Source organism: Poecilia mexicana, unplaced genomic scaffold (genome assembly GCF_051168715.1).
Source record: "Poecilia mexicana isolate PSO_F unplaced genomic scaffold, ASM5116871v1 scaffold_16, whole genome shotgun sequence".
In the NCBI taxonomy this organism is placed as follows: domain Eukaryota; kingdom Metazoa; phylum Chordata; class Actinopteri; order Cyprinodontiformes; family Poeciliidae; genus Poecilia; species Poecilia mexicana.
The window spans coordinates 10,948,050-10,970,358 of record NW_028263385.1 but is presented as its reverse complement, the minus strand read 5'-3'; the positions used below and the strand labels follow the sequence as shown (position 1 = coordinate 10,970,358).

General features: G+C 35.9%; 1 protein-coding gene across 3 annotated transcripts; it reads left to right on the top strand.

Annotated features, from left to right (window-relative positions):
* The first annotated feature begins 180 nt into the window (after window positions 1-180).
* LOC106917661 (hemicentin-1-like) lies at window positions 181-21,258 on the top strand. Of its 3 annotated transcripts, none has more exons than XM_088013542.1 (14): window positions 181-262; window positions 601-999; window positions 1,228-1,548; window positions 2,046-2,351; window positions 2,469-2,771; window positions 14,786-15,091; window positions 15,263-15,568; window positions 16,532-16,807; window positions 16,968-17,267; window positions 17,757-18,032; window positions 18,108-18,386; window positions 18,611-18,725; window positions 18,813-18,870; window positions 19,639-21,258. In XM_088013542.1, the coding sequence occupies exons 1-14, from the start codon at window positions 196-198 to the stop codon at window positions 19,954-19,956; spliced, it is 3,630 nt and encodes a 1,209-aa protein (XP_087869668.1). In that variant the 5' UTR covers window positions 181-195; the 3' UTR covers window positions 19,957-21,258. The 3 variants fall into 3 exon arrangements, with proteins under 3 accessions (XP_087869668.1, XP_087869666.1, XP_087869667.1); XM_088013540.1 differs by lacking the exons at window positions 181-262; window positions 601-999; window positions 1,228-1,548; window positions 2,046-2,351; window positions 2,469-2,771 and adding exons at window positions 11,526-12,432; window positions 12,644-13,036; window positions 13,279-13,599; window positions 14,360-14,662; window positions 18,463-18,483; XM_088013541.1 differs by lacking the exons at window positions 181-262; window positions 601-999; window positions 1,228-1,548; window positions 2,046-2,351; window positions 2,469-2,771 and adding exons at window positions 11,526-12,432; window positions 12,644-13,036; window positions 13,279-13,599; window positions 14,360-14,662.
* Window positions 21,259-22,309: the final 1,051 nt, after the last annotated feature.

The window sequence follows — 22,309 nt, the reverse complement described above, 5'->3', positions numbered from 1 at the left end:
AAAAGTCACAATTGACTAACAAGCAAGATTTATCTTAAACATTCTTCAAAGTAGTTATGCTGTCAGTAAATAAAATCCAGTTTGGAAATTCTATACGAAAATCAACATTATGTCTGAACTTTGTTTTGATTCAGTTTCAGTATTTTTCTGAAACTCCTGTGTAAAAGTTTCTTACCTGTTTGGAATGGACTGAATATGTCAAGCTTCAAATCTGGGACGCTTGTTTTCATCTGGTTAACCACGTCTTTCCCTACGTTCATTGGTAATGTATGAATCCTGTCATTTGTAAACATAAATCAATACTAAAAGCAAATATGCTGAATGTATCTTTGCTTGTTATAATATTCATTGGAAATCCTTAAAAGGTTATTATTGCTTTCACAAATGTGCAAATAAATACAGTTTTTTGTATTATGTGCAGACATTAAAATAAAAATATGTAATAATTAGTATTTGAAAATGTCTTTTAATCACCATGTTGTTTATATAGACGATGACTAACAATTAGCTTTTATTAGGGATAAACTATCATTATTTTGATCTCTTTTCATTTGTTTGAAATAATAAAAAAAAAAAAATACTTGTTTTTCTTACTAACAGATGCATTGCAAAGGGAAAAGTTCTGTCAACATGAAGGTTTTTGTGTTACTTTCAATGAGGGCGAAATAAAAGCAGAAGTTGGACTCTGTGCTGTGATACCATGTGCTTTCACATCTCTCTTTGCACCCGAATATATTATTTGGTATAAATGTGAACCACTTGAGGCCAAATGTGACAATTCTGACCCTGTATTTCACTCTGGCAAAAACAAAGAAAACATTCAGCCTGAGTACGAAGGTCGCATGTCACTGCTGACCCTGAACATGACTCAGAAGAACTGCAGCATCATGATCAACGATCTTAAGAAATCTGATTCTGGATGGTATCAGCTCCGAGTTGAGGGAAAAGAAACAAAAGATGCATATACATATCTTGCAAAAGCAAATCTCTCCTTAACAGGTAGGAAAAATTCCAGTATACAATTACCACATCAGATTACTAGACTTAATGAAGCAAATTAATGATTTTATCATTTTTATTATTGTCAGATTGTTGAAGCTTTATTGTTGACAAAACTGCCATTTCATCTTGTATTACAAAATAAAGGAAATATTTAGTCAATCTGTCTTGTCCAGATCACACTGATACTATTTTTTGATGATTAATTCAGTGATCTGTTTCCATCAGGTCTGAGCCAAAAGCCCTCAGTGATGATTCCTCCACTGACTGAGGGACAGCAGGTCACTCTGACCTGCACTGCTCCTGGTCTCTGCTCTGGGTCTCCTCCTAACATCACCTGGATGTGGAGAGGAAAAGGAGAGAAAGACTCTCACATCATAGGAAACACGTCTGCTTTAAAAACTGAGAATCTGACTGCTTTCACACAGAGACACGTCTCAACTCTGACCTTTAACTATTCAGCTGATCACCACAACACCAGTATAACCTGTAAGGTCAGCTTCACAGGCGGCATAACTACAGAAGAGACTGTGACTCTGAATGTGACATGTGAGTACCTTATTATCTTTTAACTCTTATTGAAGATGCTTTTTAATTAAAACTTAGCAACATTTGCTCAGACATGCCCCTCTTTTATATTATGCTTATTTTTTTATATCATTTATTATTTATATCTCATAGATGGGAAGGAAATTCAAATAACTGGGAATTCTATTAAGGGGATAGGGAGATTCTGAATGTGATCTGTAGTTTTGACAGTTTCCCTTCTTCAATTACCAATGGAGTATTTTATTTAGTATTTCTAATGTGACGGCAAACGTTTCTAAGGCTTTCATTTGTGCAGCAAAATATCTGATTATCATCCTGAAAAAATATTTTTGTTTAGATAACTAAATCTAAACAAAATGCCTTTGAGATTAGACTCTTCAAGGCATTTTTAATGAATTATATACTGGTCGGTAATTAGGCCAATGTTCTTTTGATATGTTCTTGTTGTGTTTGCTTTACTCAGAGCTAAAATATTTTTGTTTAATTTTGTTTTACAGATTTAAGAAAACCTCAGATTTCTGGCAGAGCAACAGTTAGAGAGGGAGATGATCTGAATCTGACCTGCAGTGTAGACAGTTTTCCTCCCTCAGTTATTGGCTGGAGTAAATCTACAAAACAAGCTGAACACCAGAGCCACAATCTAACCAAAGTGCATGGCCGCCATGAAATCTGTCATCAGGACACGAGTACAATTTTCTTGTTTTCCATCACTAATGTGACAGCAAAAGATGCTGGACTTTACATCTGCACAGCAAAATACCCGAACTACACTCTGAGAGAAGAAATTAATGTAACAGTGAAATGTGTGTAGAATCACTGTTTCTCAAGCAGTTTTATACAATTATCTAAGTTTCAGCCTCACATGTTTTGTTCATTCATTACAGAGTGTTTAACCCTTTTCTTTAATCTGTGCTCCACAGATGTTAGAAAACCTCAGATCTCTGGCAGAACGACAGTCATGGAGGGAGACGATCTGAATCTGACCTGCAGTGTGGACAGTGTTCCTCCATCAGTTATTAAATGGACTAAATCTGGAGCAAAAGCACATTGCCAGGACAATATTTTCAGCAAAGTCGATAACAGCACAGTCGTCTACCTGCAGAAAAGTGGACATGTCTCTTTTTCAGTCATGAATGTAACCGTAGAAGATGCTGGACGTTACATGTGTACAGCAACTTATCAGGATGACAGCATGACAGAAGAAATTCATGTTAAAGTGAACTGTAAGTAAGTCAAATTTATATGCTTCCTTAATTCGTGAGACATGTTTAATTCAAACTGTGCTCCACAGAAACCCCAATTCACCAGTATTTCTGTATTTTACAGTTAATCATGTGAAACACTGTGCGTGTGGCGGTGGAGCTCTTCCCTGGGTCGTTGCTGGGGTTTCACTCAGTGTGCATCTTTTCTCTATGATCTACTTGTACCACGTTTGGTAAGTTACATTTTGTTTATTTTATGCTTTTCAGGCCCAATTACATGAAGTAGGATGTACTTTTGTAACAACTAAGTTTTCCTTTTCTTCATAGGAACACAAGAAAAGAGGCTGAACCCACCGACGATGATCAAATTTATATGTGCATGCAAAAAACCAGTGCATCAGCATAGTATAATGTTATTGTTCAACGACCGCACTGACATGTTGTGGTCAGGGATTAGTGTCAATTGGATGCTACATGCTGAAACTATATTCATATCATTACTGTGTTAGACACAATAAGAACAGGGGGTGCATGTTTCCTGGAGAAGATACAATTGTTAAAAATACAGACATAGTAATTGTCTTAGCATATTCTTAAATACATATTATAAGGATCTTCCAATTTATGTGAAATTATTTTTTGTTCCCCCTTCTAGTTTTCATTACTGAAGTTATATTGTTTATTTTTAGTTTTTTAGAGTATATTTAAATCATTAAATATTTATATTCTTTAAATATGTATTGTCATGTCTATATATGCGTAAACAAGTTATCTTCCTTAAAATGCAAGATTATCCTTTATAACTTACATTTAAATTTTAATGGGGTTTTTCTGTCTCATTTTACACGACATGGTGTATGAGCACTAGGAAATAGTTTTTCTAATATAAATTACGGATAAAACATTATGCAGTTGTTGATGCTCTAGTATAATATATTAAAGATAATTTAATATGAGTTTTGAACTTCAGGTGTGTATATTTGTGTGACTTATTCTCAAGGCCTCTGAATCCTATAAAGATAGTGGGTGTAGAAAAAACATGAGTAAATGTCATGTTACCTTTTGTTGCTTTCCAAAAAAAAAAAAAAGAAGTACAATTATACCTAGAAAAGAAAAACCTAATTACTCTTTAGTATACCAAATTACTTTTTATTTTCAATAGTCTTAACTTTGAATGGTTGATAGATTTTGTTTTAAATTTGCAGCTTTCAAAGAAATAATTTGATCTACATTTTATCCATCCATACATGTAGAAAGACATTATGAGAGATAGTGATACTGCAAGTTTGCCTATATCACTTTCTGAAACCTGAGGATTTTTATATATATATATATATATAAAAAAAAAAAAAAATAAAAAAAAATTCCCCTCTCACCCTCCGTGGGTGGTCTCTTTCATCCTCTGAGCTCGGGTCCTCTACCAGAGGCCTGGGAGCTTGAGGGTTCTGCGCAGTATCTTGGCTGTGCCTAGAACTGCACATTTCTGGACTGAGATGTCTGATGTTGTTCCTGGGATCTGTTTGAGCCACTGCTCCAGTTTGGGGGTGACTGCCCCGAGGGCCCCGATGACCACAGGCACCACTGTGGTCTTCACCTTCCAGGCCTTCTCCAGTTCCTCTCTGAGGCCCTGGTATTTCTCCAGTTTCTCATGCTCCTTTTTCCTGATGTTGTGGTCACTTGGTATTGCTACATCCACCACAACGGCTTTCCTCTGTTCTTTATCCACCACCACAATGTCCGGTTGGTTCGCCATTACCATCTTGTCTGTCTGGATCTGGAAGTCCCACAGGATCTTAGCTCGGTCATTCTCCACCACCTTTGGGGGTGTCCCCCATTTTGACCTCGGGGCTTCCAGTCCATATTCTGCACAGATGTTCCTGTACACTATGCCCGCCACTTGGTTATGTCGTTCCATGTACGCTTTCCCTGCCAGCATCTTGCACCCTGCTGTTATGTGCTGGACTGTCTCAGAGGCCTCCTTGCACAACCTACACCTTGGGTCTTGTCTGGTGTGGTAGATCTGAGCTTCTATTGCTCTGGTGTTTAGGGCCTGTTCCTGGGCGGCCAGGATGAGGGCCTCCGTGCTGTCCTTGAGTCCAGCTTTCTCCAGCCATTGGTAGGATTGTATAGCTGACTGTATAGCTCAGTGGGTAAGACACCAGTCTACCACCCGGGAGACCGGGGTTCGAATCCAGGCTGGTGCAAGTTACAACAGTGCAATTGAGCTATGCAGTGTGGGTCCTTAGGCAAGACCCTTAGAGCTATATAGCCTACCTCATACCATGAGAGACATTGATAAGCACGACATGCCGGCTCAGACGTCGCCCGGCCAAACAAGGTCTGCGTCAGGTGCTGGGGAACCAGAGCACCTTGATGAAAAATGGGCTACTGGAACAAGACGGAAATGGGCGAGAGACGAAAACATGGATCTGTTGGAATGCTACTACTCAAGTAACCCTAGTCAGAGGGGTTACATGCAAAGACTAGTAGCTCAGTGCTCCAACATCCGCAAACGGCAACTGCTATCACAACTTGAGATTGACGAGGTACAACACAAATGCTACGGCATAAGGGAGGAGCCCAAAGGTAAGGTCAGGGGGGAGTTAACTACTCCACAGCACAGTGGCTAACCTCTCTACGAGAGGACCACAGCAACCTCCCTGAACAAGCCCCGGTAACCATCACTGTGGCAGATGTCCAAGAATATATATATATATATATATATATATATATATATATAAAGGAGGTGGTTGAGTCGGGCCAGTGCACAGTATAAACACTCATATCAGAAGTAAGATCTACACAGAACTTCAACACAGATATTAGTGTAGAATTAAAAATAACCTTTAAAGTAACAAGTTAAAGCATGTAGTTTTCACACAAAGATAAAGGAAACATTCAAACAGAAAGTAAAAATCACAAACTGTACAAAAAGAGCAAACTTACAGCATGAAGTTATACTGTACAAATTTCATTAACAGCATAATCAGATTCAAAGATCTGAATGCGCAGTTGTGTAGGGAAATAAAAAAATATAAAATGTGCATGTACATTTCTGCATAAGCAAACAACAACATACTATTTACAAAAGAATGGAAAAATTATAACAGCAGCAATGTAAAGACTTTAGAATAAAGAGATGGTTATAAAGTTTAAGAGCTGCTCGGAGGAACTACAAATACGGTGAAGCTCTTTTGTGCACCAAGGATGCAGCAGTCACTAAATGAGCTCTTTAGTTCTGCAACAGTTTCATGCCTGGGCACGGAAATGTTGTTTATCACTGATGGTATTTTATTATTAGCAGTAACCTCTACCAGTACATATATCCATATATGGCAACCTACAGCTTTGACTGACTTTAAATGTCAGGCTCTTGTCTTAAAAATAGTTAGAGGCCTTGCGATAAAAATCTGTTATCAGAAACTAAGCTGGTCTTTCTTTAGAGCCTATGAAACCACTTCCTATAGGTGCTGATGAGCAGCTTCCCCAACACACTACAGAAGACAGCGGATGGCATCATCGAGTAAAAAATGTTTTTAATACACAAAATGTTAGAAGTTTTTCTTCCATAATTACTGAGATTGAGCTAGTAACTAACCTTTTTTTTTGCCACAGGAGAAATCAGTTGCATTTGGATAAAAATAAATAAATAAAATGAACAATGTGCTGTTCTTAACAGACATTTTACTTAAAGAAGCTGAGTAAAACTAAGCAATGCAAATTATATATTTTTGTTGTTTGACTGAATTTTTCCCTTATTTACATAAATGACAAAGATGTTCTACACATGCAGATGTTATATTAATACGCCAGGAAAAATATACCTGTAAAAACTATGAATGAGACATAAAAAATAAAAATAAAAACTTGTTGCACAAGAGTCAAAAATGCTTAAAATCGACCTAGAATGTTTACAGTTTAGATTTCTTGTTTGGCTATTTAGTTGTGTGTGAATGGGCCACGACAAAATTTCATAGAGTCAGACCAAATGGAGAACCTATTGACACTCATCAAAATATATTTATTTTTATGAACAAAACAAAATATCTCTACGACACAAGAAAAACGTCAGTCCCAAAACTTCGTTTACATACTTGTTCCTGAGGGGGCAGCATTGTGACAGGAGTGTCGACACTGGATTATCAGATGAAAACTGCAGGAAGTTGATGCTGTCACCCTCTCTACCTCAAACCTGCAGAAAGGTGGGGGAAGCTGTTGGTAATGTTTATATGAATGTAACCTTTTCTTTAACCAGGTGATAAAAAAATGTCTATTTCAAGAGAGATCTGGGCAAGACTGAGATCTACAACTATGGTGCCATCAGAAAACTCACTCCAGCTTCTTTACCTGCAGCTGCTCCTGAACAAACATGAGGTAACATGACCAGTACAGGACTCAGCACTCTACTGTTCAAGGATTTTTATTCTGTAAAAGAATTGAAGTTCTGATGGTGGTAAGATACATTGTAACCACATCTCCCCTGTGACAGTCTGATAGAAGTGAGGCTGCCATGTATCGGTGCCATCAGGCCCTCTGATCACCAACAGCAGTCAAAGTGAGTGAAATGTCTTTCCCAAGGACACAATAACCGAAACAGACTGAGAGGGGGTTTGACCACAGGACGAACTCCTACCACTGCTGTTTATGCTTGTACTGGAATGGAGAAATGCTTCGGATTAAAACTCAAGGTACCTGACATACTTTATCTGTTTAGAGGATCATCTTGACTTCTGAGTAAATCTGATTTTAAGGGAAAATAGATAATTAAAAATAATATAGATTATTCACTCAGTGCACAGAATTTTTGTATAATCGACGTGTTACGTTTTGTGAGTCACATCATGTTTATTTTATGCTTGTCAAGCACAATTATTGTATAGGCTGTATATTTGCTGCAACAATGGTTTTCTTTTCTTCTGAGGATTTCTCCTGTAATTCCTGTAATTTTACACTTAATGTCAATCATTGTGGAGCTCTTCCCTGGATCATTGTTGCTGTTTCACTCAGTGTAAATATTTTCTGTGTGATCTACATATGGCACCTTTGGTAAGATACGTCATGTCTATTTTATGGTTTCCAGGCTCAATTACTTTATATGGTCTGTAAATTTGCAACCACAATGTTTTTTTTTTTCTTTTCCTCAAAGGAACTCAAGAAAGAAGGTGAAACCCACTGAAGATGATCAAACTTACATATCTCTGCAAAAACCTGATACATCAGAGTATGATGTTATTGCCCAGCGACCACACTGACACATCTTCTTGGATCTCTGTCACCTGGATGTTACCTGCTGGATTTTTGTCAAATTTACTATTTTAGACAAGAGAGAAAATATGCCGTATATTTCCCAGGGAAGAGAAATAATTTAATCTAAAATGATTAAATATACAGATGAATAGACAGAATAATTATCTGTGGATAATAAAACAATATATCACAAATACAACCAGAATGATATTGTGAAGGTGTACCTAGTTATTTGTAATTATTTTTGTCCTTTCCCCTTCTGGGTTTAATAATTGAAGGTGAATATATTGGGGTGTTTTTGTCTTTGTATAATGTCTTCTTATGTTTATTATCTACCCTTTTATTGTTATACAGATTTGCTGAAACAAAGTTTCTTCCTTAAGTATAAGTAAACCTTGTTTATGTTTATCCTTAACCTTATTATGAGTTACATTTCAATCTTTGCAGTTTCCAAACTTTTGTTTTTGTTTTTCTTTCATGTGGGCATGGTGCATGTGCATTAGGAAATTGTTTTGCTAACATGATAAGCATGGATAAAAGATTATGCAGCTGTTGCTGTTCTACTTTAATCTGTCAAAAACATGCTCACAATAATTTTGAACTTGAGGTGCTTTGAAGTCTGCATATTTGTGTGACTTATCCACAGCATATCTCACCTATGGACTGCAAGAGAAATGCACCAGGCTTTGCACAACCCTGCAAGGATTAGGTGGGTGTAGAAAATGTATGGGTAAATGTCCAGACGTCAAAATGTAAAGTTTTTTTCTCAAATAATCATGTTACTGTTTTTGCTTTCCTAAATGATAATGTATGTTATGGCCAGTGGCCTTGTATGTTCTTTTTCTTTTATTCTATTTCTCTTTCCGTTTCTGTATAGCTGCAGCTTTCCTGCCAATTGACTCCACTGGGTCTCGCCCAAAATGTCTCGCTGGAGATCGGCACCAGCACCCCTCCCACACCACTAGGGACAAGGGTGTAAAGAAAATGGATGGATGGATGGATGGATGACTCCATTGGGAACTGGATGCAGCCCTATTCCTCCTGTGCCGCTCCCTGAGGCCTACAGCAGAGCTGATTGGCTCACCAATTGTCAGCTCCACCAATCCCTGATGAGGCCTCTCTTTTTATAGCCACCATCTCCTGAGAGAAGGTGGAGTTTATTCCTCGTTTAGACAGCTTGCCACTTTGCTGGTGTTTGACTGCTCTAAATAGCATTATTCTTCTGTGAGCTTTTGTAAACTGTGTTGATATTTTGTCTCTCTGGGGGTTTTGTATGTAAATTACGAGAGATTTGTCGGTTGTTTTTGTTTAACTTTTGCTTTTTAGTCCAATGTTGTTAAGATCTTTGGTTTACAACTCTGATTGTTTTGTGAATTTTGTTTTATTTACATTTGGTTATAAGACCCGAACTTGATTATTGTTGATTTCCACCTTTTTATTTTATTAAACCCAAACAATAAATCCTAAACTGTTAAACCCTTAACATCTGGGTTTCTTTAATATTACTTCTCTTTCCCCCTGGCTGAGCTGGGTTGTAACAATGTAGGTGAATTCATACCAATCAAAGAAAAAAACGTCATAATCCCAAAATATAACAAAATAGTTTTGATTTCAAATAGAGTCTTTATTGATTCCATTTTAAATTTACTACTTTTTATCAATACATACAGAAAGAAGCTATCAGAGATAGTGATGCTATGTCTGCATGGCTTTCCAGAAACCTAGGTCAACATTAAGATTATCCAAAAGCAAATAATCTTTCAGTTATTTAAGAAGTTTGGTATTATTATTATGCCATGAGTCTTTAAATGAATTAGCAAAGCAATTTTGTCATCAAATCTAAGGAATTAACTGATAGCATCTGTAATTGTTACAAATATTTCACACATAAACATTCTTGATCATGACCGTTATCATTTTTAATGAAGCTGATATTGGTACATAATTTAAACTGCTTTCATAATTCAAATAAATGAGTACATCTAAAACAAAGGTTCTTCTTTATAAAATTATCAAGAGTTATTACATCTCCAAAACCATTTTTCTCTTGTAATACTATTGTGACTGAGAAAATGTTCCTTGAAAGAGCACAGTCCTGAAGTACATTTGTAATTTGGGAAGTTGTGTCAGCAGCTTTTATAAGATATGTTTTACATATTTTACCACATGAACTGAGGAAGTAGAAGAGGAGGAGGTGTTAAGATGGGTCAGTTTAGAGTAAAAACACTCACATCAGAGATAAAGTCTAGTCTGAGTGCAACATGAAGAAATAACCTTTCATGTCTTTTAGTTTGGTAATTGAGATGTGCCAGCAGCAACAGGCAAGTTGAAATATGTAGATTCACACAAAGACAAAAATGCTAAAACAGGAAGTAAGAATAACAAATGACACAGCAAGAGCAAACTTACATCATATGTAAAGGAATGCCATACAGTGTTCAAATATAGTATAACCAGATTCAAAGAAATGTGCAGCTGTGTAGGATAATAAAAAGATCCAAAACGTGCATGCACATTTCTGCATAAAAAACCAACACACTATTTAGGAATGAATTCACATTGAAATCATGATGGACTAACCAAAGATGCAAACTTGTTCATACATAGGTTGCAACTACAACAGTCTTTACCAGTACAAATATCCATATATGGCAGCCTGCAACTTTGACAGGCTTTAAACATGTAATAAAGCTCTGATCATAAAAAAATTTTCATGCCTTGAGATACAATCTGTTATCAGACACTACACTCGTCTCTCCCGTGATCTTATGATTTCCTCTAAGCTGCTGATGAGCTGCTGCTCCACATGCTGCATGACAGATGCTTGCTGATATATATACTGTATGTTTAAAACTCAACAATTTATCTCTATTACACAAGGAAAACATCAGTCCCTAAACTTTGTTTACATACTTTTTCCTGAGGGGGGCAGCATTGTGAAAGACTGCTGTGTCAACACTGGATTATCAGATGAAACCTAGAGGAAGTTGATGCTGTCACCCTCTCTACCTCAAACCTGCAGAAAGGTGGATGATGGTAATGTATGAATGTAACCCTTTCTTTAACCAGGTGTGTCTCATTGAGATTAAAAATCTATTTTTCAAGAGAGATCTGGCTAAGATCTACAACTATGGTGCCATCAGAAAACTTATTCCAGCTTGTTTCCAGATTATTCAACAGTGCTTTGCACTACAGTCACTCATTCACATGCTGATGGTGGTAAGACACATTGTAGTCACAGCTTCCATCTGACAGTCTGATTGAAGTGAGGATGTAATATTCCAGTGCCAAAAGGCCCTCTGACCAGCAGCAGCAGTCAATGTGCTGGTCAGAGGGCCACAATGTTTCAGTCATTGTACCCAAGGACACAATGACTGAGACAGACTGAGCGGGGGACCTACCACAGGATGAACTACTGTATACTGGCTATACATTTGCATTTTTTACCCTTTCTTCAAAGGAACACAAGGAATAAAACAAAAAGCTACTGAAGTTGATCAAACTCATATGTGTCTGCATATATGGATTCATTTATTTTTGCTCTAAATAAGAAGTTGAATTAAATGGTAGGCTTGAAGTGCAATAGTGACTGCAATTTAAAAGCATGAAAAATACTGTTGTCAAAGTTTTCCATATTCCATATTATCCAGAAATACTGCAAAAAAAACCTCTTAGTTAATGATTTATGATGATGAAATACAGAAAAAATATATAAACACATGCATTATCAAAATTTATTAAATGTACAGATCATAAAGCTTGAGTCTCAGCCATTGGTTGAGCAGCTTTTTTTCATAAAAGTGCTCACAAACCAACTTCCCTATTCTTAATGTGGCCAAAAAAAGAAAAAAGGAAGAAATATGAAAGAGAAAAGAAGAAGGCAGTTTAGACGCCTGTGAAGAAAGTCACTGAAGACGAGTGGAAAGGTGGACAAAAAAAGGTAAATAAAACTTTGATTTACGTAATGTGTTAGCTCTCATCAGACTGATGAACAAAAGAATTCAATGTTTATGTGTGTGGGTGGGTGTTGGAGAGTTAAAGAGAAAAATCAGTACTTTCTTGCTGAACAAGGTTAGAAATCATTTCAGCCTTGTAATGCCACAGAGGTGTGCATACTGTAAATTCTCTGAATACTTACACATTTTAACTATTCACTGACATTTATTTGTCTTTACTGAAAAGATTTAAAGTCATAATTTTGCTAGCAACTTTATCTAAAATTTTCATAAAGTGCAGCAATAGTGAAATTAAATCCAGTAAAGAAATGTTGCATTGTATGTATGATGTTATGTCTGAACTCTGCTTCAGTTTCAGTATTTTTCTGAAACTCCTGGATTAAAGTTTCTTTCCTGTTTGGAATGGACTGAAGGTTTCAAGCTTCAAATCAGGATGTTTGTTTTCATCTGGTTAATCGTGTCTCTCCCTTCTAACAATGGTAATGTATGAACCTTCTCTTTTATGCACATGAATCAGTAATTTACGCATGATTACAATGTATTTATTATGTGCAGATCACTCAAGGAAAAATTAATGGTTAATGTTTAAAAACATTATTAATAGAATCGGGTTTGTATAAACATTGACAAGAAACTATCACTACTATGTTTTTTACAGTTTCTGAGTTTAATTATTTTTCTCACTAACAGATGCATTGCAATGGACAAACCCCTGTCAAATGGATGGTTACTGTGTTGCTTTCAATGAGGACGAAATAAGGGCAGAGGTTGGACTCTGTGCTGTGATACCATGCGCTTTCACATCTCTCTTTGCACCCAAACATATTATTTGGTATAAATGTGATACTGCCAGATGTTACTATCCTGAGATTATATTTCACTCTGACAAGAACAAGGAAAACATTCAGCCTGGGTTCAAAGGTCAAGTGTCACTGGTGGAACCGGATGTTGCTCAGAAGAACTGCAGCATCATAATCAATGATCTCAAGGAATCTGATTCTGGAAGCTATTGGCTCCGAGTTGAGGGAAAAGCAACAGGAGAAGCATTTTCATATAAGGAAAAAACAACACTATCAGTAACAGGTAGGGAAACAACAAAAACTTCAGTATTATGTCATATTTCTAAACATGATAAAAAAAAATCTTTTTACTATTTTTATTTACCTCTGAGATCAGATTGTAAAAGTTTATTTTTGACAAAAGTCAATTTTTCATTTTGTTTTTCCAAGTTTAAGACATCTAGTTTTTCAATCTGCCTCATCAAATTTAAGATAATTAAACTCACTGGTTTTGTGAGTTTTCATTCAATGAACTGTTTCCATCAGGTCTGAACCAAAAGCCCTCAGTGATGATTCCTTCACTGACTGAGGGACAGCAGGTCACTCTGACCTGCACTGCTCCTGGTCTCTGCTCTGGGTCTCCTCCTAACATCACCTGGATGTGGAGAGGAAAAGGAGAGAACGACTCTTTCATCAAAGGAAACACAACTGCCTTAAAAACTGAGAATCTGACTGCTTTCACACAGAGACATGTCTCAACTCTGACCTTTAACTCTTCAGCTGATCACCACAACACCAAAATAACCTGTAAGGTCAGCTTCACTGGCGGCATAACTACAGAAGAGACTGTGACTCTCAATGTGACATGTGAGTACCTTATTGTCATATAAATCCCGCTGATTATGTTTTTAATTATAACTGGTTAACATTTGCTCATAAAATACCTCTCTTTTAAAATTTGCTGTATTTACTTGTAATACATTTTTTTATTTCATTGATGTGAAGTAAATTTTGATAACAGACGATACTGTGGTGACTTTGAATGTGACCTGGAGTATTGAGAGTATTGGAGTATTGAACCATACAAAATGGTTCAAATTTAAACAGAGATGACTTACCAGAAGAAAAACTATGCAGTTCTCCTTTTACCAGGCTAAAGTGACATCAAATTATTCTGGACTTTACATTTGTACAGCACAATATCTGAATATGAAAAACAACCAAAATAACAATGGCATGTTGACTGACATTTTTAAAATGTAAAACATGTAAAAATATATTTATTTTGATGAATACATCCACAACAGATGTAGATGTACAACGTAAAATGCTTTCTTAATTTATTAATTGGTATATGAATTCCCCAGTAACAGAAGAATATGTTCTTGGTGTGTCTGTGTTACTGAAAGTTTAAATATTTTGTTTATATTTATATTTATATATATCACTTCTTCCTACCCCATTTTGAGCATGATATGTTAACTGAAACAAAAAAATCTGTATTTTCTCTTCTTTCTTATGCACTTCTTGTTACTGTGCACTATTTTATTTTTATATTTGTATCATGTTCGAATAAAATTTCATTTCATTTCATTTCATTTCATTTCATTTCATATTTGCTTTATAGATGCAAGAAAACCTCAGATCTCTGGTAGACCAACAGTTAAAGAAGGAGATTATCTGAATCTGACCTGCAGTGTGAACAGTTTCCCTCTATCAGTTATCACCTGGACTAAATCTAGAAAACAAGCTGAACAGCAGAGTCACAATGTATCTGAAAAGCATGGCAGCAGTAAAATCTGTCAGAAACAAAGAAGAAGCTGCTTGTTTTTCATCACTAATGTGACAAAAGACGACGCTGGTCTTTACATCTGCACAGCACAACATCTGAACAGCACTCTGAGAGAAGAAATGAATGTAACAGTGAAATGTGTGTAGAATAAATTTTGAAGAAATATTTCTCAGACAATTATTTGCAATTATCTAAGCTTGAACTTCATATGGAGTTTGCAACAAAAGTGTTTAAACCTTTTCTTTAATCTGTGCTCCACAGATGTTAGAAAACCTCAGATCTCTGGCAGAACGACAGTGATGGAGGGAGACAATCTGAATCTGACCTGCAGTGTGGACAGTGTTCCTCCATCAGTTATTAAATGGACTAAATCTGGAACAGAAACCAACTGGCAGGACAATATTCTAAGTAAAGCAGATAACAGCACAGTAATCTATGGAGAGGAAAACAGTGGACATGTCTCTTTGTCCATCATGAATGTAACAGCAGAAGAAGCTGGACGTTACATTTGTACAGCAACATATCAGAATGACAGCATGACAGAAGAAATTCAAGTTAAAGTGAACTGTAAGTAAATTTTCAGAAATAAAACTCATTGGGGTTTCTAAGTCAGTACTTGGGGATTTAATGTGTAATGTTTTGTTATTTTTTTTTAGAATACTTAACACTTGTGGGTGTTATTACACATCTGTCTTAAAATACAATTTTGTATCTTGTTATTAAATATTTGCCCCACAGACCTCAGAAAACCTCGAATCTCTGGTAGAACAACAGTAAAGGAGGGAGACGATCTGAATCTGACCTGCAGTGTGGACAGTGTTCCTCCATCAGTTATTAAATGGACTAAATCTGGAACAGAAACCAACTGGCAGCCCAGCAATTCATCTAGTGCTTTCAACATCACTGAAAACACCATGAAGGCGAAAGATGGCAATGGTTCTTTGTCCGACACTAATGTGGCAGCAGAAGATTCAAGGGTTTACATCTGTACTTCAAAAAATTTGACCAAGAATCTAACAGAACAAATCAAAGTAACAGTAACAAGTAAGTACTTTCTTCTTAATAATTTTCAGCAAGCATGTCTTTTCATCAGAGGAAGTGTTCATGGTTACAACACTTTTACTGAATTACTTGTGTATGTACTTTATATAAGGATTTTATTCCGGCACCAATGTTGTGTATAAATCGTTTTTATATTTCAAAAATATTTAAAGGACATTAGAGAACAAGCAGCATCCTGGGGACAACCAAACACGGAAGACAAGTCAGGAATAACATTTTGGATGCTTTTCTTCTGTCAAAGCAAAATCAAGTGTTAGGTTGGCCCAGTAAAAGTCCAAAGATGAATCAAGCTGAGATAATGTGGAAAACCCAAAGTTTGATTTTCAATAATGCGCTATTAAATTTAACTGAGCTTGAGCCACTCTAAAAAGAAAAATGAACAAAAGTTTCAATTTATAGACGTGCAAGAGATTAGAGAAAGTTCGTAGCTGTGAGGACAGTAAAAGTTGATTCTACAAACTATCATCAGGAGGCCGAATATTTGTGCTTTATGCCTGGATGCTTAAAAAGTCAAAGTGAACTTCTATTGACCAATCAGAATAAGCTTGGTCAATAAAGATATTCTGATTACAAATTCACACCACACTTTTCAGACTTTTATTTTTAAAGTATTTTAATAGTCATGTGGTAAATTTCCACCACTACACAATCAAGTCTTACTTTGTTTTGCCATGTTACAAAAACAATACCAATTAAATAAATATATTGTGGTTTTACTACAACATAAAAAGTTCAAAGGTCATTATCCTTCTGGAAGGCACTGTGCAATGCAGTCTGTACTTATAATGTGACGATAATGTAACAAAAGTTATAAGGTATGACGAGTTCTGCAAAAACACTGTTGTTGAGTTCAAGTCGACTTTTAACAGGCTATGTCAGCAATTGATTATACAAGTATAACTAAGCTAAACTACACTTACTAAAATGATATTTTATGATCTACAGATGATTTCAAAAATGCAACTGTGAAGGAAGAAGATCTGAATCTGTACTGCAGTGCGGACAGTTTTCCATTAGTTGTCAGATGGACTAAAAACGGAATAGAAACCAATCTAAAAATAGATACTTTAAGTAAAGCATTTACTGCAGTCTATGTGCTGTATGAACTGGCAGAGGTCTCTTCTCCCATCACGAATGAAACAACGGAAGATGCAGAGCGCTATGTTTGTACAGCAACATATCAGAAAAGTACCATGGAAGAAAATATCCATATAGTGACAAGTAAGTATGTTTAAAAAAAAATCATTTCCAACAACAGAGGAAATAAGTCTGAGTTAGCTTTTTTTATTTGTTTAGCTTCACATTACATATGGTAGCAATAGTGCAACTGTGTATATTCTTTGTCTTCATATAACATATTTGGCTTAAATATGTTTCACAGGCATAGGAAAACCTCAGATCTCTGGCAAGACAACAGCTGAGGAAGATGCTCTGAATCTGACCTGCACTGTTGACAGTGTTTCCTCCTCAGTTATCAACTTGACCATATTTGAAAAAAGCAACCTGCAGACTAATATTTCAAGTAAACTGCAAAACAGCAGTGAAAATCTCAAGCAGGAACAAAGTGGGATTGGCACTTTGTTCATCAATAGAGTTACAGCAGAACATGCAGGCCTTTACACCTGCACAGCAAGTCTCCCAAACATAAATGAAACAGACAGAATTATTTTAACAGTTACATGTAAGTACTGCATCATTTCTATTTTTTTTCTTTTTTTGACCGTAGTGCCAAATGCTGGAGACTGAAACGTGCAGACAGTGTACGAAACTTCTTCTGCTTTTTGTTCTTATTCTTAGCCACAAAAAGACTTTCCAAAGGGGAACTTGTTGGTTGAGTGAGAAAAAGAAAAAAATGTTTTGAGTTCCCTTCATTTTCAACCCTTCAAGATCTTACAGTAAAATGATTATGAATAAATTGATTCAGTTTTCATTATATTGTAAGCTAGAGTGAGGCTATCAGCAAAATCAATAAGATAAATAATTTGATGCTCAACAGCTCTTTGTTCTATTTTGCCTATTGTATTGTTAGCTGAGCAACGCTGTTCTGGGCTTTATTTGAATCTTTGGCTTTAAATGTTATCATCTAGACATACATTTGTTTTAAATTTAAAACATATTGTATATCATAAAACAACTTTGCAAACTAAAAACAATTTAATGCCATTCACAGACAGAAGGAGGCCTCAGATCACTGGAAACCAAATTATAAAGGACGGAGATGCTCTGAATCTGACCTGCAGTGTTGATAGTGTTCCTCCATCACTCATCATGTGGACTAAAAATTCACTCAGCATGCATCCAAGCAACAGAACTAGCTCCCCCAACAACACTGAATCTGCTACTCTTGTCGTTTTCAACATGACAGTAGGAGATTCTGGACGATACATCTGTGCAGCAACATACGAGAACATCACTGAGACTACATATGTAGACGTAAAAGTGACTTGTAAGAAAACATATTTTATTTACAATTAAGCCACACGTGGTTTATCCTAAACTGATGATTATTGTGTGCTTACAGGGGCTCCAAAGGTACTGAATGGTTCTGAATGTGTGCTTCGGTCGGACGTTTTGACCTGTGTGTGTCTTAGTGAGGGATTTCCTCTACCTACCATCCAATGGCCGTTACTGGAAGACCACACTGAGTACTCCATCACCAGAGTGGTGTCAAACCACACTGTCAACAGCACCGTTACCATAACTGTTGAAAACCATGGTAACATCAGTGTTGAATGTGTTAGCAGCAATGGAAATGGGGAAGCAAAAGAGAACCTCACAGTCCTCTGGACAAAAGGAGAAGGTACAGTTAACACTTGTGCTACTTTTAACTTCTGCTTTAAGGTGCTTATTGCAATTTTTTTTTTTTCTGGTGTCAGTACGGACAGATGGCTGTGTAAGTAAGTGCATCTTTTCAGTTCGAAAAACATAGCTGTAAACAATTTTGCTAATTTGACCTTAAATTAGCTATTTTTCCCTGTAAACAAGCAACAGTTGTGTCACATTCTGTATTTGTTCTCCCTTTAGTAAGCAAGCAAAACCCTAATTCAGAAAAAAGTTCCATGCTGGAAATCATCCTTGCCTTTTTGGTTGGGTTCCTTCTTGCACCTATCATCTTCTGTTTGTTCATGAAATTCTACAGGTACATCATACATTTAGAACTTAATTTACATTTTCAACTACAAACATGTATTCAAATCATTACTGTAAAGATAATGTGTCTCCTCAGAATAAAACGGAAGAACTCTGAAAATGCGGGTGAATCTCTGGAGATGATTACGCCACTGGTATGATAAGTATTGATATCAATGATTGTTCTGCTTTATCTGTGAAATAAAATATCTAATATCTAGTGAGGTGTAATAACAGGATGGTGGGGGTTCAGAACCATAAATAGTTTTTTAATATCCTACACGTCTCTTAAAATTGTAAAATATTTTTCTTTGCAATTTTGTGCATGTTCAGTAAAATGGACAGCAACACATGCTTATCTGTAGAGTCTTAAACAAGCAAATGGCACATCTATGAGCAACTGATTATTCTGTGAGAAAAACAAAAATATAGTCTTCTCTTCAAAAAAAAAAGACAAAAAAAAAACATTTTGTCACCTTGCAACACAAGTCTCACCAAATCACTTGATCTTTCACAAGTTGACCAGTTGCTGCATGTGGCCATGTCCAGCAGTGGGTGCTTACTCAATAAAGCAGCACTGCAGAAATAGAGAACAATCGCAGCGTTGTTGGTCATGACGGAGAGCTGTATGTTACATCAACACCCAAACTTCACAGCCTGACTCTTGACTTCCTTCTTCAGCATCTCAGAAGCATAATAGTGAAAAGTCGAACTCAGTCCCTTAATGGGATCCTAAGTTTATTAAACCAATGACATTGTGAGAACCTGAACATGTCTCAGACCCAAACTGAGAATCATGCGAATTAACCAGAATTTATTGATATTTAGATTCTGAATGACAAAAAAGCATAGGATAGCTTTTCAATGTACAGTCAGTTGTTAATTCTCAACTTTACTGATGTGTTTTTCTTTACACCTGGCAGATGTCGAATGGTCAAGCTTTGGCAGGAGCTCCTGAAGCTACCAACGGTCCAAAGGAATTGGTGTATGCCAACATTGACTTTTCCCTCCTAAACCGGATTCCCACAAAACGGATAAGAAGTTCAGAAAACAAAAACACGGAATATGCAGAAATCAAGACAAACAAGGAAAAAGGTCATCAAGTGGAGATGATGATTGAGGAGGATGGCGAGACGAAAAACTGCGTCCAAGAAGTGAAAGAAGAGGCTGAGGAACCAGTGTACGCAAAAGTGGAGGAACCAGTGTACGCAAAAGTGGAGGATTTAGTTGAGGAGAGTTGAAGATTGATTGTGAGCCCAGACGTCCAAGACAGAATCACAGAAAGCCCCTAAAGCTCAAGAATCCAATATGGATGCCATGATTATAAAATACAGTAAGAGCTAAATATTAATGATAGTCATGGTTTGCATCTCATGAAACCAGTTGCACAAATCATGGTTCAGAACATCTATCTGTAAAGATGCTGATTTAGTGTTTGAATGCATAAAAGGCAAACCAAATACTTATTAACATATGAGCAAGAAAATCTCCCAAATTTCCTGACTTCAAACAAGAGCGTGTAAGGCTGATGTCTCGTAGAGCCGCGTTTATGTTTCAATAGCCATCATGCCTTTAAAATGTCAACTAGCTTTAATTATAAACTTAACTTATTTTTCATGAATGCTATTCTTTTGGTGTACAACATAAAATCTGCATGTAAAGCTTCAGTATAATGTATTTATAACTTGCACATTGAGGCACTTGACACATGGGTCCGTTATGCAGGACGTCAGCGCGGTGAAATAAAACTCAGTGAACTTCTTTTTCTTAATTTATTAGGTGAAATTAATTGTAAAAATGTTTCTTTCGCATTTTTCTTTATGTATAAGTTAGTATTTGTACAGATCTTTTTAATACATTTTTAAACTGCTACATTTGAACTTTTATTAATGCTTGTTATGTCAATCTAAATCAGGCAAACACATGCATCATTTATTGTATTTTTACAATCTGCAGCACCACTCATGACCTTGAAGATGCCATTCCAACGTGATCCCCCCATTTGGATGTTACACAATGTCGTAAACTGGTTTCAACTAATAAGCTCCTAATGTAACCAGTCAAAGAAACAATTTAGAATTTCTTTAATTAGAAATAACGTATTTTATGTAGTGTACTAAGAGAGATCCTAAATGTATTGAATGTGAAATTGAACTTGTTACCCATTACCATGACAGTTCAAAGGCAGAAAGAAAACAAAGAACATATAAGACTCTATGACTTGGAGAACATGTTCAGGAGGTATTCAAATAATATGTGATGCAGCTTTTTAAATAGAATTATATTTATATTTATTTTAGTATACTCTCACTATGTCATTCACAAAATCGTTCACCCTTTAGTATTGCTCCTATTAATCAGTTTACACTGTACTTGATGCTTTTCTATGATCCTGCAGGTCAAAACTATGACTAAAAAAATAACATAAAAGTATTGTGACATAGCTCATCGAATATGGCATATTGTGTTTATATATTTTTATTGTATTCATTTTAAGTAAATGCATAATAAATGTACTTGCTGGTACCAATACATTTGGAAAATGTCGTTTTCTAATTTTTTAAGACTCAATCTCACAACCATCATGATAATACATTCTCTTTCAAGCCCAATATGTAAGGTTTTTTTTTTTTTCAATAATAGCTAAAAGCATTAAACCAATCTCTTGCCATGTCTTAAAACACTTTTTTTTTTCCTTTTTTTTGTTAAGCAATGTTAGCTTTATATTTTAGACACTGTTTTATTTGGCCAGAATTGTTAATTATACCTGGAAAGTGGTTTTGTAGTATTCATCTCTGTCGCCACCTGCTGTGGACTATTATCAGTTACAGTAAGAAAGTAATATTTATTCATTCTTTAATACCATTTGTAACACCCAAAAAGGCAAGGTCGTGGAATACAGTTAAAAAAAAAAAGAAAAACAAAAGGAAGTTGACACATTTCTGATAGAGTTTCAATAAGTACCATAAATCAGAAGTTCATACAAATGAAAGGAGCCACCAAAGACGTATAGATTGTTTGTTAGGTGAAGATGAAATCACATTCAACTCAGACATTTTTGCTGCGTGGTAATTAAGTTATAACATCTGCTTCACATTGCAGCCCAGTTAAAAACACAAAGTCAGACTAAACTTCTCTTGTTTAAAGGTCAGGTAGGAGTAGCAAACCTATTTCTCTTACTGTTTGGATGTCTATAGATTGTACTATTTTTATTTGGAGAATTTGTCATTTTGTTTTTTTATTGGCTCTGGGGTGATAATTATTTCTCAGACCTATCAGGAGGTGCGAATAAGTTACACATTTCTATAGATTTTACATTTTAAATGTATACCCCACCAATTCAGTTATTTTTTTTAAGTTTTATTTTGAGTAGTTCTCTAGCGCCATCTCCTGTTAAATTTAGTTAGTTGCAATAACTAAATTAAGTGAAAATCACCTCAAACACACGTGTGTTTCTCAGTTTATATCGGATGTTGTGAATTAAAGTATCAGAAGCACACAAAGACATAACATCTTCGTCTATTTTTCTTTTGGTAACGAAACATATAGAGCTCTGGTTTAGTTTGTGTATTTTCAGGCAGAGACAAAATAATG

Bases quoted from the DNA above. Each gene is read 5' to 3' on its own strand.
- LOC106917661 (XM_088013542.1), top strand. From the start codon at position 196: ATGTCAAGCTTCAAATCTGGGACGCTTGTTTTCATCTGGTTAACCACG. The intron at 16,808-16,967 runs GTAAGTATGTTT...TATGTTTCACAG, and splicing joins AAATATCCATATAGTGACAA to GCATAGGAAAACCTCAGATC. The intron at 18,871-19,638 runs GTATGATAAGTA...TACACCTGGCAG, and splicing joins TGGAGATGATTACGCCACTG to ATGTCGAATGGTCAAGCTTT.